This window comes from Cetorhinus maximus, chromosome 9 (genome assembly GCF_964194155.1).
Source record: "Cetorhinus maximus chromosome 9, sCetMax3.hap1.1, whole genome shotgun sequence".
Taxonomy (NCBI): Eukaryota; Metazoa; Chordata; class Chondrichthyes; order Lamniformes; family Cetorhinidae; genus Cetorhinus; species Cetorhinus maximus.
The window spans coordinates 26,117,742-26,130,638 of record NC_135887.1 but is presented as its reverse complement, the minus strand read 5'-3'; the positions used below and the strand labels follow the sequence as shown (position 1 = coordinate 26,130,638).

Below are 12,897 nucleotides of genomic sequence, written 5' to 3'. Positions count from 1 at the left end.
CCCCAACGTCACCGTCTCCCCAGTTACACCCCAACGTCACCGCCCCCCCAGTTACACCCCAACGTCACCATCTCCCCGGTTACACCCTAACGTCACCGCCACCCCCGGTTACAGCCCAACGTCACCGTCCCCCCGGTTACACCCCAACGTCACCGTCTCCCCGGTTACACCCCAACGTCACCATCTCCCCAGTTACACCCCAACGTCACCGTCTCCCCGGTTACACCCTAACGTCACCGTCCCCCCCGGTTACAGCCCAACGTCACCGTCCCCCCGGTTACACCCCAACGTCACCGTCTCCCCGGTTACACCCCAACGTCACCGTCTCCCCGGTTACACCCCAACGTCACCATCTCCCCGGTTACACCCCAATGTCACCATCTCCTCGGTTACACCCCAATGTCACAGTCTCTCCGGTTACACCCCAATGTCACAGTCTCTCCGGTTACACCCCAATGTCGCAGTCTTTCCGGTTACACCCCAATGTCACAGTCTCTCCGGTTACACCCCAATGTCACAGTCTCTCCGGTTACACCCCAATGTCACCGTCTCTCCGGTTACACCCCAATGTCACCGTCTCCCCGGTTAAACCCCAATGTCACAGTCTCTCCGGTTACACCCCAATGTCACAGTCTCTCCGGTTACACCCCAATGTCACAGTCTCTCCGGTTACACCCCAATGTCACAGTCTCTCCGGTTACATCCCAATGTCACAGTCTCTCCGGTTACACCCCAATGTCACTGTCTCCCCGGTTACACCCCAATGTCACAGTCTCTCCGGTTACACCCCAATGTCACAGTCTCTCCGGTTACAGCCCAATGTCACAGTCTCTCCGGTTACACCCCAATGTCACCGTCTCTCCGGTTACACCCCAATGTCACCGTCTCTCCGGTTACACCCCAATGTCACCGTCTCCCCGGTTACACCCCAATGTCACCACCTCCAATGTTACAATTAATGCCTTTGCCACCTCACATGCCTTGGTCGAAGCTTTGATATTTACTATAAATGCCAAGAATGACTGCAGGTATTTATGCTGCTGCACTGTGAAAGTTCACAAGGTGTTAACTATCCATGTGCAATGCCACAGGAGATGGACTAGTTTTATATCAATCAATACTTTGATTAATTTCACAACTAAATGGCAAAATCTAACAATAATTTGAGGTAGCAGAAAGAGGGAGAGAGATGGTTGGGGAATACTGAGAACAACTAGCATATAATTACAAAAATACAAGTGGCTGGCTGAGTGTTATGGGATGTTGCACAATCTTGGAATCAGATGATTGTACAAATTGTTTGAGATTCGTTCCTGTGGTTGGTGATTTTTTTGTAATGTACTTCCACCCGGGTTGCTAATCTGGATTTATTTTGATGTCCTGAACTCTCACATCACTGGGGAGCGATATTATCAACAATGACCGGGGACTTGAGTTCGTTTTGTTTCTGAAGCTTTTCTCTCACATTCCTAGCAGTTTACAATGACACACACTTTAAAGGAGACCCTTAAAAAAAGAAAACACCAGATGTAACCTGGTGCAACCACTCAACTAAAGGCATCTCATCAATTTACTGCACTCAGTGTTTCTGCCAGACCACACACAGACAATATTCATCTAGGATGAGAGGGTAGTGAAGAATATGTTTACCAATAAGTGGGACCACGATGATGTACAGCTTACAGTCCAACAGCCTGACCAGACTGGGGAGGTGATCAATAAATCCATTGGTGTCTGGCACAAGAAAGACAGGTGTTATCTCAATCTCGATCTGTCTCTTGAAAGTCTGATCTTCTAATACTGCCTGAGAAGGAAAATAAAAATAAAGGTTACATCAAAATAAATCTCCTTCCAGCAACAACTATCCTGCAGGATATGAGAAGGATCTGTAAAGGATAAGTGTATAATTTGGAAAGGGGAATTATTTGGAAGTGTGTAAGGGGATAAGGCCAGGGGTTATAATGGTACCTGCTGGGGACTAGCAGAGAGGGTGTAAAGTCAGCATGGGGGTGTGTCAGATTTAGGATTTGTGCTGTTCAGCACAGGCATGTCAAATTAAACAATCAATCCATACAATTTTTAATGGCACTCCACCCCTGCGAATGTGGTGCTAGGACAAGAATTCAGAATTCTGCATGATCCTGGATTCAGACCAGGAACACCCAAGTTTTCTCTCAATTCTAGAACCAGAGTTGGGATAGCAGGGTGCCTCTCAATCCTGGATCCAGAGCTAGAGAACCTGTGTGCTCTCTTATCCAAAGAAATGTAAGAAGTATTACTTCCTTCCAATTTGCTACTGGCACAAACTTGAGTTCCTCACCCTAATTATGTGTCCCCATCAGCAGTGTGATACCCTCACTTTCCCTCAATCAATACAAAAGCAATCTGGTACATCTGCCACGGATTCATTGCACATCAACAGTGGTTGTCCTATATATAGATGTTTCACTCCATTATCCTTGTGCGCGATACATTTTTGGATTTGAATTATACCACACGTTTGGTAATAATCTGTGAACAATGAGCAAATATCCAGAGGCGTAACAGCTGCAAGGATAATCAGTCATCCCTCAGTGCCAGCAACTGCCCAGTCAGCTGAATATTTGGAAAAAGTTCTGCATGCTTAAGACTTACCTCATGTATCAAAACAGATACGTTACACAGCACAAAGCAGTAATATAATAATCACAAGAGGCCTCATACTGCACCCCATCACAGCATCCACCTCATCTTTTTGCCTGGTCTTTGTGACCTAGAATCCGCTGTATGTGTTCATCCTATTGTGTGAAGAACTGCCTGTATTGCCTCGTTACATGCTCTACTGTAACAGCTTAGCCTGAGATAGAAAAGGCAAATTTGTACTATTTCCCTTTATAAGGATCTACATATTAATATAAATCTGGGATGTGGTCTTCCTGTCCATAAACATTATTTCCAGTTGCCACAATTTTTGATAACTTTTTTGTCAAATTATTCACTGTAAATTTCTTTTCCAATGTTTCCCAACAATTTTGCTGGGTCAACAATGGTGATGCGGTTGCATACTCTGTCCATTAGGTGCTTCAGTGGACCGAGATTCTAAAGTTTGTTTTCAAACACATTGCCAACTTATACAGTGAAAACAGTGATATTCACCAACTGATTCTATGAAATGCAGGGGCACTTTACTGCCTGTTATGCCTGATTTGGGGTACCACACAGATATGGTGTGATAACAACAGAATGGTGGGGAATAGACTCAAGCTCAGAAAAGGAAAAGTGAACAGCAAGTTTGGATTTAAGAGTCAGCACCTTCAGGAACTGTCCCCCAGTGGGAGTCAGCACCTTCAGGAACTGTCCCCCAGTGAGAGTCAGCACCTTCAGGAACTGTCCCCCAGTGAGAGTCAGCACCTTCAGGAACTGTCCCCCACTGAGAGTCAGCGCCTTCAAGAACTGTCCCCCAGTGAGAGTCAGCCCCTTCAGGAACTGTCCCCCAGTGAGAGTCAGCACCTTCAGGAACTGTCCCCCAGTGAGAGTCAGCGCCTTCAGGAACTGTCCCCCAGTGAGAGTCAGCGCCTTCAGGAACTGTCCCCCAGTGAGAGACAGCACCTTCAGGAACTGTCCCCCAGTGAGAATCAGTACCTTCAGGAACTGCCCCCCCCCCCAGTAAGAGTCAGCACCTTCTGAAAAAGAGGAAATTAAATTATTTATTTAATAATAATCTAACCTTTGGCTGCCAGCACCCCAGGGCACGGGTTCTGCCCAAGTATCTTAACAAGAAGCCATCTGTAACATAGAATACTGTCTCCAAGTACAATCGCTGTCTTTAGCTTCGAGTCACGATTGTAACCTTGTGACTGCATGCAGCTATTAATGTCAGATTAGTGTTATTTCTCTAATCTAATTTTTGTCATCTTTCTGCGGCAAGAGACTGGGAGTGGGAGCTTTCTGTCAGTTTATTCTTTGTATCTTGGCGCTCAGAATCATGGCAATGCTTCATTAGGAATACGTGACTCTTTAAAAGGGAACTGTCCTCTGAAATGCCACACGGTTCTCAATGTTGAAAGAATGTTTTTTATTCCTTCATGTGATGTGGGTGCTACTGACAAGACCAGTATTAATTGCCCATCCTGCACTGTAGATCATCTACTTTGTGGTGTCCTTCGGTCCTCCAATGTTTCCAGGTGTTATGCTTTGAATTGTTGGTCAGTTTTGCTAGTTTTCATGGCCCTCTGTTTGTACTTGAAACATGAATGCATTCAATTCCTTTGTCAATGTTTCACTTGAGTTGCTGCACGTGGGCCTTTCTAAAGGAGCTGCCTATTCTGAAAGCAATATTGTTCAACAGAATTACTAGTCAGGTGTCACTAATAACAACTGGTTTACAAGACCGGGATTTGGCCTTTCAACTCACCTAGTCTGCTTCACCATTTTCTTAGCTATGGTAGCTCTAGCTTTCAGTTAGGTGCTGTCCTTGGCTTGGTGGGTAGCACTTTCATCTGAAAGAACAGGTTGTGGAATCAAGCCTCACTTCAGAGACTTGAGCTCATAATTCTGGCCAGCACTCTCAGCATCCGTACTGTGGGAGTGTGGCACTGTCAAAGGTACCATCTTCCAGATGAGATCTTAAAAACCAAAGTCCCATCTGCCCTCTTGTGTGGATGAAAAGGATCCCAAGACACTACTTAAAGAATAGTAGGGGAGATCTCCCAGTGTCCTCGTCAATATTCATCCCTCAACCCACACGTTTATAACCTGCTGACTTGGACTTTTTATCTCATTGTTTGTCGGCCCTTGCTATTCGCAAATTGGCTGCCACAATTCCCTACATTACAACAGTGACTATTCTCACTGTGAATCACTTTAGAACATCCTGAGGTCAAGAAAGGAACTGTCTTTTAATCCTACTTCCCTGCCCTTTCTCAACTTCCCATATAACTGTCAACCTCAATTAATTCAGCATTGGTGGCTCTGAGGCAGTCTGATCCATATTCTCACAAACCTTTATTGAGGAAGCTGTACTGGATTGACTTCAAAAGTTGAAGATTAAGTGCCCAGATTATAAAGCTATATGTTCACATCATAATTCTCCCGCACCAGTCACACACTGATTTCTGCGCTAATTGTTCCAATGAATAATCAGATGCACTTACGCAAAAATTTTATCATTTTACATAATGGCAAGATTGCACAATCAGAGCATCTAGTTCTCTCTCCACAGGTGCTGCCAGATCTGCTGAGTACTTGGAGCATTTTGTTTTTATTTCAGAGTTCCAGCATCTACAGTACTTTGCTCTTGCACTTATTTCATGTTAGGATTAGGTAAGATTCTACTGACCGAGGGTAACTGATTTAAAATATTACCACCAGAAGGCCACGTCATTCCATAACTCTGTACCCATCTCCAGTCCTCCAGGATCTCTGTCCATCTCCAATTCTGGCCGTTTACGCATCTCCAATATTAATCGCACCATCACTTGTGAGCGTGCCTTCAGCTACTTGGGCCCTAAACTCTGGAAATCCCTCCCTAGCTGCTTCATCACTCTCCCCACCTCCCACCCCCTTAAAATTTAGGTCTTGAGCAGTTTTCACTCATCTGTCCTAAAATTATGCCTCAATGTCACATTTGATTTGATAACACTCCAATGTAACAGCTTGGGATATTTTACTATGTTAATGTGCTATGTAAATACAAGTTTTTTTAGTTACTGTTCAAATAGAGAGTATCGGCATCAGCTATACACAGTCACAGCCTAGGCTCTTAAAAGTAATGAATGAGCACTTGAATCAAGTAACAGCAGGCCGTCAGCACTTTCAAGCTCTTTACTCCAGTGGGTGTCAGCACCTTCAGGATCTGTCCCCCAGTGAGAGTCAGCAACTTCAGGAACTGTCCCCCAGTAAGAGTCAGCACCTTCAGGAACTGTCCCCCACTGAGAGTCAGCACCTCCAGGAACTGTCCCCCAGTGAGAGTCAGCACCTTCAGGAACTGTCCCCCAGTGAGAGTCAGCACCTTCAGGAACTGTCCCTCAGTGAGAGTCAGCACCTTCAGGAACTGTCCCCCACTGAGAGTCAGCACCTTCAGGAACTGTCCCCCACTGAGAGTCAGCACCTTCAGGAACTGTCCCCCACTGAGAGTCAGCACCTTCAGGAACTGTCCCCCACTGAGAGTCAGCGCCTTCAGGGACTGTCCCCCAGTGAGAGTCAGCACCTTCAGGGACTGTACCCCAGTGAGAGTCAGCACCTTCAGGAACTGTCCCCCAGTGAGAGTCAGCACCTTCAGGAACTGTCCCCCAGCGAGAGTCAGCACCTTCAGGAACTATCCCCCACTGAGAGTCAGCACCTCCAGGAACTGTCCCCCAGTGAGAGTCAGCACCTTTAGGAACTGTCCCCCAGTGAGAGTCAGCACCTTCAGGAACTGTCCCTCAGTGAGAGTCAGCACCTTCAGGAACTGTCCCGCACTGAGAGTCAGCACCTTCAGGAACTGTCCCCCAGTGAGAGTCAGCACCTTCAGGAACTGCCCCCCCAGTGAGAGTCAGCACCTTCAGGAACTGTCCCCCAGTGAGAGTCAGCACCTTCGGGAACTGTCCCCCAGTGAGAGTCAGCACCTTCAGGAACTGCCCCCACAGTGAGAGTCAGCACCTTCAGGAACTGTCCCCCAGCGAGAGTCAGCACCTTCAGGAACTGTCCCCCACTGAGAGTCAGCACCTTCGGGAACTGTCCCCCAGTGAGAGTCAGCACCTTCAGGAACTGCCCCCCAGTGAGAGTCAGCACCTTCAGGTACTGTCCCCCAGTGAGAGTCAGCACCTTCAGGAACTGTCCCCCACTGAGAGTCAGCACCTTCAGGAACTGTCCCCCAGTGAGAGTCAGCACCTTCAGGAACTGTCCCCCAGTGAGAGTCAGCAACTTCAGGGACTGTACCCCAATGAGAGTCAGCACCTTCAGGGACTGTACCCCAGTGAGATTCAGCACCTTCAGGAACTGTCCCCCAGTGAGAGTCAGCACCTTCAGGAACTGTCCCCCAGTGAGAGTCAGCAACTTCAGGGACTGTACCCCAATGAGAGTCAGCACCTTCAGGGACTGTACCCCAGTGAGATTCAGCACCTCCAGAATCTGACCCCACTGAGAGTCAGCACCTTCAGTTGAGGGGGGGAGAAAATTGGTAAGAAAACTGATCGACAGGGTTGGGTAGGATTACACGTTGTACTGAAGACATATCTGGAGAGTGCTGTTGGTTCACAACCATATTAGATGAGGTTGCGAGTTTCAGTGCAAGTGACTCCTGTCATCATTACGGGGAAAATAGACAATTCTTAGCCAGGCCACTGGATGGAGTGCCATGTTGAAGTAAGGTGCTTCCTCGCTGGGAAGTGGGTGCTGTGGGGTGGGCTGGGGGGGTGGGGGGGATGTAGAGGGGATGTACATCTGGCTAGCATCACTCAATTCACACTTCCTGCCAACTAGTCATGGAGAGAGTCACTGGCGAGAAGTGGAAAAATGTGCAACCCAGGCCTGTCGCAGCTGGAGTAGGGGGGATGGTGAAGAAAGGATGTGGATCAAGGGGGAAAATGTTAGAAACTACACGTGTAGGGATTTTCGTCAACCCAGAATTCAATTTTATTTCAAGAGTACTGATTATGACTGAACAACAGAACCTTTAGTCTGAATCGTAGCAAAATTAGCTCTGAGCCAGCATGATCCACATGTGCATCCTCAAGCCAGCTGTAGGATCCTACACACATGGTTAGAGTTATGAGTTATTCCTCACTAGTTATGTGCTCTATACTCAGGCGGCATTGTGCCCTGGTGCTATGCCAGAACATTGTTTTGTTGTCACATTTCCTGATCTAGGCTATGCCAGGTGAACGGAGAGAAAGGCCCTTGAACAGAAGCGACTAACTGGGTGAAAGGGAATGTTTCCTGGGGCGATTTCCATTTTCCTCCCCATACAGTCCAGTCGTAGAGTGTCACCAGCAAAGGCTCTGAGCTATGATGTTCATTCAATGGAAAATGGGCAAGAAAATGGAGCGGAGGCAGAAAATCAGCCATGAATGGCAGGGCAGACGCGAAGGGCTACTAAGGTCTGCTCATGCTCCTAGTTCTTATGTTCTGGTGTTCACCCATCCTCTCTATTGGGAAACACCTTGGCATCCAATTTATAGAGGATTATAATACTTTCAAAGAGGTATTTACAGACATAATATTCTAGTAATCCCATGGCCACTCAACTCCCTCACTGTCTATCAATAGCACAAAGTGATCGAGGGCCAGAAACCCTCTCCCACCCTCATGAGCTTAGGTCATTAATATCAAGCTATGTGGCACAAAGAAACATGGATCATGAAGGCTCCAGTTCATCGCAGATAATCTCAACTGGTTCTGGCACTGCTGATTATGAGACTGCTGGCTCTGGGCACCGTTGGCCATGGAACTGCTGGTCCTGGCACTAACATTAACCGGTGTCCTTTGGAATTGTGTTGGTTTTATCCAGAGGCAGAGTTACTCAGTTGTGACACCTTTTATTGTGAAGCAGTTACATTGACATGCACTGCTCAGGCTCCTGGGGAGCCATTGCCCAGGGTTGATCAGTGTTATCATGGAGCAATGGGTACTGCAAGGGAAACTGCAGATGTATAACTGTAAACCTAGTAAAAGCCCCTCCAAAGGAGGAGGCATTGTTGGATCTGGTTCTGGGAAATGAGGTGGGACAAGTGGATTAAGTCTCAGTAGGTGAACATTTAGGGAACAGTGAGCATAGTATCATAGGGTTTAGGACAGCTATGGAAAAGGACAAAGAGCAATGCAGAATAAAAATAGCAAATTGTGGGAGGGTCAATTTCAGTGGGGTGAGAACAGATCTGTCCCGGGAAATTTGGAATCAAAGATTGGCAGGAAAACTGTAACTTAACAATGGGCTACGTTTAAAGATGAGATAACTTGAGTACAAACAAAAAACTACTGCGGATGCTGGAAATGCAAAACAAAAACAGAATTACCTGGAAAAACTCAGCAGGTCTGGCAGCATCAGTGGAGAAGAAAAGAGTTGACGTTTCGAGTCCTCACGACCCTTCAACAGAACTGGTTCAACAGTTCTGTTGAAGGGTCGTGAGGACTCGAAACGTTGACTCTTTTCTTCTCTACCGATGCTGCCAGACCTGCTGAGCTTTTCCAGGTAATTCTTTTTTTGTTTAGCTTGAGTACAGTTGAGGTACATTCCCAAGAGGGTAAAGGTAGGTCAAACAAAGTCAGAGCTCCCTGGATGACGAAGCAGAAAAAGGATGCGTATGATAGATGGAAAGTTGATAATTCAAGTGAGAACCATGCTGAATATAGAAAGTTCAAAGGGGAAGTGAAAAAGGAGGAGAGGCAAAGAGAGTACAAGAGGAGACTGGCAACTAACATAAAAGGGAATCCAAATGTCTCCTATTGGCATATAAGTAGTAAAAAGGTGGTAAGAAAAAGGGTTGGTCTAATTAGGGACCTAAAAGGGGATTTACACATGAAGGCGGAGAGCATGGCCAAGATACTAAATGAGTACTTTGCACCTAGAACCATAGAAAAGTTATGGCACAGAAAGAGGCCATTCAGCCCATTGTGTTTGTGCCAGCCGGAAAAAAAATAGCTGCCTATTCTAATCCCACCTTCCAGGTACCTTTTAAATGAGTTGAGGGTTTCTGTCTCCACGACCAAACCAGGCAGTGAATTCCAAACACCCACCACCCTCTGGGTGAAGAAATGTTTCCTCATGTCCCCTCTAACCCTTCTACCAATCACCTTAAATCTGTCTTTATCAATTGATATACCATCCAGGGCCTCAACTACCTCCTCTTTCCTTATGACTTTAGCAATATCTTTTTCTTTGGTAAAGAGCAATTATTAGAAAGTCTGGCATTAGTTACAGGTGATAAATCATGAGATGAGATGCACCCAAGGATACTGAGAGCATAGACAGGCTGATGGAATGGGTGGGCATATGCCAAATAAAATTTAATGCAAAGAAGAGCAAAATGAAACATTTGGTAAGAACAAGAAAGAGAGGCAATATAAAATTAAGGGTTCAATTCTAAAGGGGATGCAGGAATAGAAAGATTTAGAGTGCACAAATCATTGAAGGTGGCAGGGCAGTTTGAGAAAGTGGTGAAAAAGGCATAAGGGATCCTGGGCTTTATAAATAGAAGCACAGATTCCAAAAGCAAGGGAATTATGGTGAACCTTTATAAAATACTGGTTTGACCTCAACTGGAGTATTCTGGGCGCCTCACCTCAGGAAGGTTGTGAAGGCATTAGAGAGGGTGCAAGAACGATTGATGAGAATGGTTCTAGGGATGAGGCACTTCAGCTATTGGATACTTGGGATTGTTCTCTTTGGAGAAAACAAGAGGGGGAGATTTGCTAAATGTATTGAAAATCATGTTCCCATTGGCGAAGGGATTGAAATCCAGAGGACACCTAATTGAAGACAATGGCAAAAGCACGTTCCTTTCTGCTGAAGTGTAATTTAAAAACCAGATGAGCACATTTAAGATAAAACTTTCACTTATGTGAAAGGTGTGGCCAGGACTGTATTCCTAAATGGGCTTGCTTTTCCTCAATAGATGGTTGCCCTTCAGTTGGGATGTTAAGCCAGGCAGAGTAAAGTATCTCTGGACAGAATTCAAAGAGCAGCAAAGAATTCTTAAACTTGGGAAGGACCTTAGGTCACAGTTGGAGTGTTGCATATTATTTTGCCTTGCCATTATGGGATGGATATAAAAGCAATAGACAAGGACATCAGAGATTCTCAAACCAGGGATATAGGGTTAGAAAACAAAAATAAAAATACCTGGAAAAACTCAGCAGGTCTGGCAGCATCTGTGGAGAGGACTCGAAACGCTAACTGTGTTCCTCTCCGTAGATGCTGCCAGACCTGCTGAGTTTTTCCAGGTATTTTATTTTTGTTTTGGATTTCCAGCATCCGCAGTTTTTTGCTTTTATTATATTGATATAAGGTTAGAGTTAGGAAAAGAGAAATGAGAATCTTTTGCACTGGAATTGAGAAGGAATGAACTGAGAGGGGTCTTCAAAGTTATGGCAAAGGAAATGATGATTACTATTAATTGGTGAGATGGCACAAATTCAAGAATTGAAGAGGAGTTCAGAAAAAAATCATGACACAGAGGGTGGTCAGAATGTGTAAATCTCTCTCACAAACCAAGTCCTAATATCAAACAGAAAGTCAGGAATGATCTGCGCTGGGAACATCCAGTTTTCAAATTGGGAGGGCAGGACTGTTACCAAGGAGGCAGAGTCCATAAATCATTTTATATTGAAATCGGTTGCTTGAAAACAGGAATATTAGAAGATAAGGACAGTGAACAGGAGACTGGGATTAGGCCAGGGGAAAATTATCGGTGTAGACTTGATCAGCCAAATGGCCTGATTCTGAGCAGGAACATTACATAATACTTCTGGAGTCCTGATCAACATTCCTAATTACAGATTACATAGTTTAACTAGCCATTCATCTTTTGTTGTTTGAGGGATATTGCTGTTACAGAATGACTGCTGTGCTTGCCTATGTAATAATAGTCACTGCGCTTATTGTACTTACTTAGATGTATATAGAACGGATCCCCTTCTACCTACATGAGGTGCGCAGAAAGTTGATTGAGAGGGAGGTTAGCATTTAAGAAACATCGGAGTCCTCTCATCCCACTCAATCAACCCCACCTCCAGCTACAGAACACTACAGATGGCATTTGATGAAGAACAATCCTAAGAAACACTAGAGGGCAAAAGCAAAATACTGTGGATGTTGGAAATCTGAGAGATGCTGGGGAAGGAGTCTGACAATTTAAAGACAGTGGAGGGGTCGAGAGGGGTGGTGGTGAAGTACAGCTGCGTGTCATCAGTGTATCTGTGGAAGCTGGCACTATGTTTTGGATGATGTTGCCAAGGGGCAGCATATAGATGAGAAATAGGAGGGGAGTAATGAGATCTTGGGGGAACACCAGAGGTAACAGTACAGGAGCAGGAAGAGAAGCCATTGTAGGCTACCATTAGATAGATGAAAATGGAACCAGGCGAGTGCAGTTCCACCCAACTGGGCTACAATACAGAGGCATTAGTGAAGTCTAGTGACAAATGGCTGTCCTATGTTGCACTTCCTCCCCAAACTCTACAGCCCAAATAATGGAAAACCAACCAATCGGTTTTCAATACAGTCATAACTAAAGTAGTGTGATGTTCACAGCATGTCACTGAAAGCACACTCGAATGTTGTACCCCTGTCTTGTCTCTTTACAGATGCTTACTAACCTGTCATGCAGTTCTAATGTTTTTCTTTTTCAATCATGGTGCTTCCTGCTGCTCAGAGAGGGAGGGATTAACTTCTTCGCCTTGCAGTGTTTTGCCGTTTTCTTCTGAACCCTACAGTGTTGCATCTGAGACCAAAACTCAAACAAGGTTTGAGCAGTGGAAAGTTTCCAAAGTTGCACAGTGATTTGTGAATGAAGTGCAGACACACACTCTGCAGTGGTGAAAGGGTTAAAAAGCAGGGCAGGAGTGGAAATGTCGCAAAGCAGTCAGTCTGCTGAGTTGCTGCCTACCCATTTTCTCAGCTTCACCCCATTGCAGTCTGGCAGCCAAGAGGCTGTTGTGCAGCTTGTCACGTCCCATTAGCAGTCTGCGCCGTGTGGTGCGCAGGACACAGGATGCACACAGCAAGGCCAAAGGGAAGGTGTGCCAAGTCCCATACAACGGCTGGTGGAAGTGAACTCCAGCTTTCGACTGATTTATATAAAGCTGCAGGGTTCACAAGTCGGGGAGATTTATCTGTGTTTGTGTATGGAGAGTCTGTAGAAGCTCCTCTTGGGGTTGCTCTGTGCTTTGCAAAGCTTTCCTGGCAGGCTGCCAATATAGAAACCCTCTAGAGGTTATGAA

At 45.7% G+C, this 12,897-nt stretch overlaps 2 protein-coding genes across 2 annotated transcripts in view; one reads left to right on the top strand and one right to left on the bottom strand.

Moving 5' to 3' along the window:
• The window catches only part of smg6 (SMG6 nonsense mediated mRNA decay factor), a 418,703-nt gene that overhangs the window by 50,417 nt on the left and 355,389 nt on the right, over positions 1 to 12,897 (bottom strand). The window contains 1 exon segment of the mRNA XM_078548325.1: positions 1,651 to 1,804. Within this exon segment, the coding sequence (XP_078404451.1) occupies positions 1,651 to 1,804 (154 nt within the window).
• poldip2 (polymerase (DNA-directed), delta interacting protein 2) overlaps positions 1 to 12,897 on the top strand; it is a 508,944-nt gene that overhangs the window by 345,246 nt on the left and 150,801 nt on the right. The window lies entirely within an intron of this gene.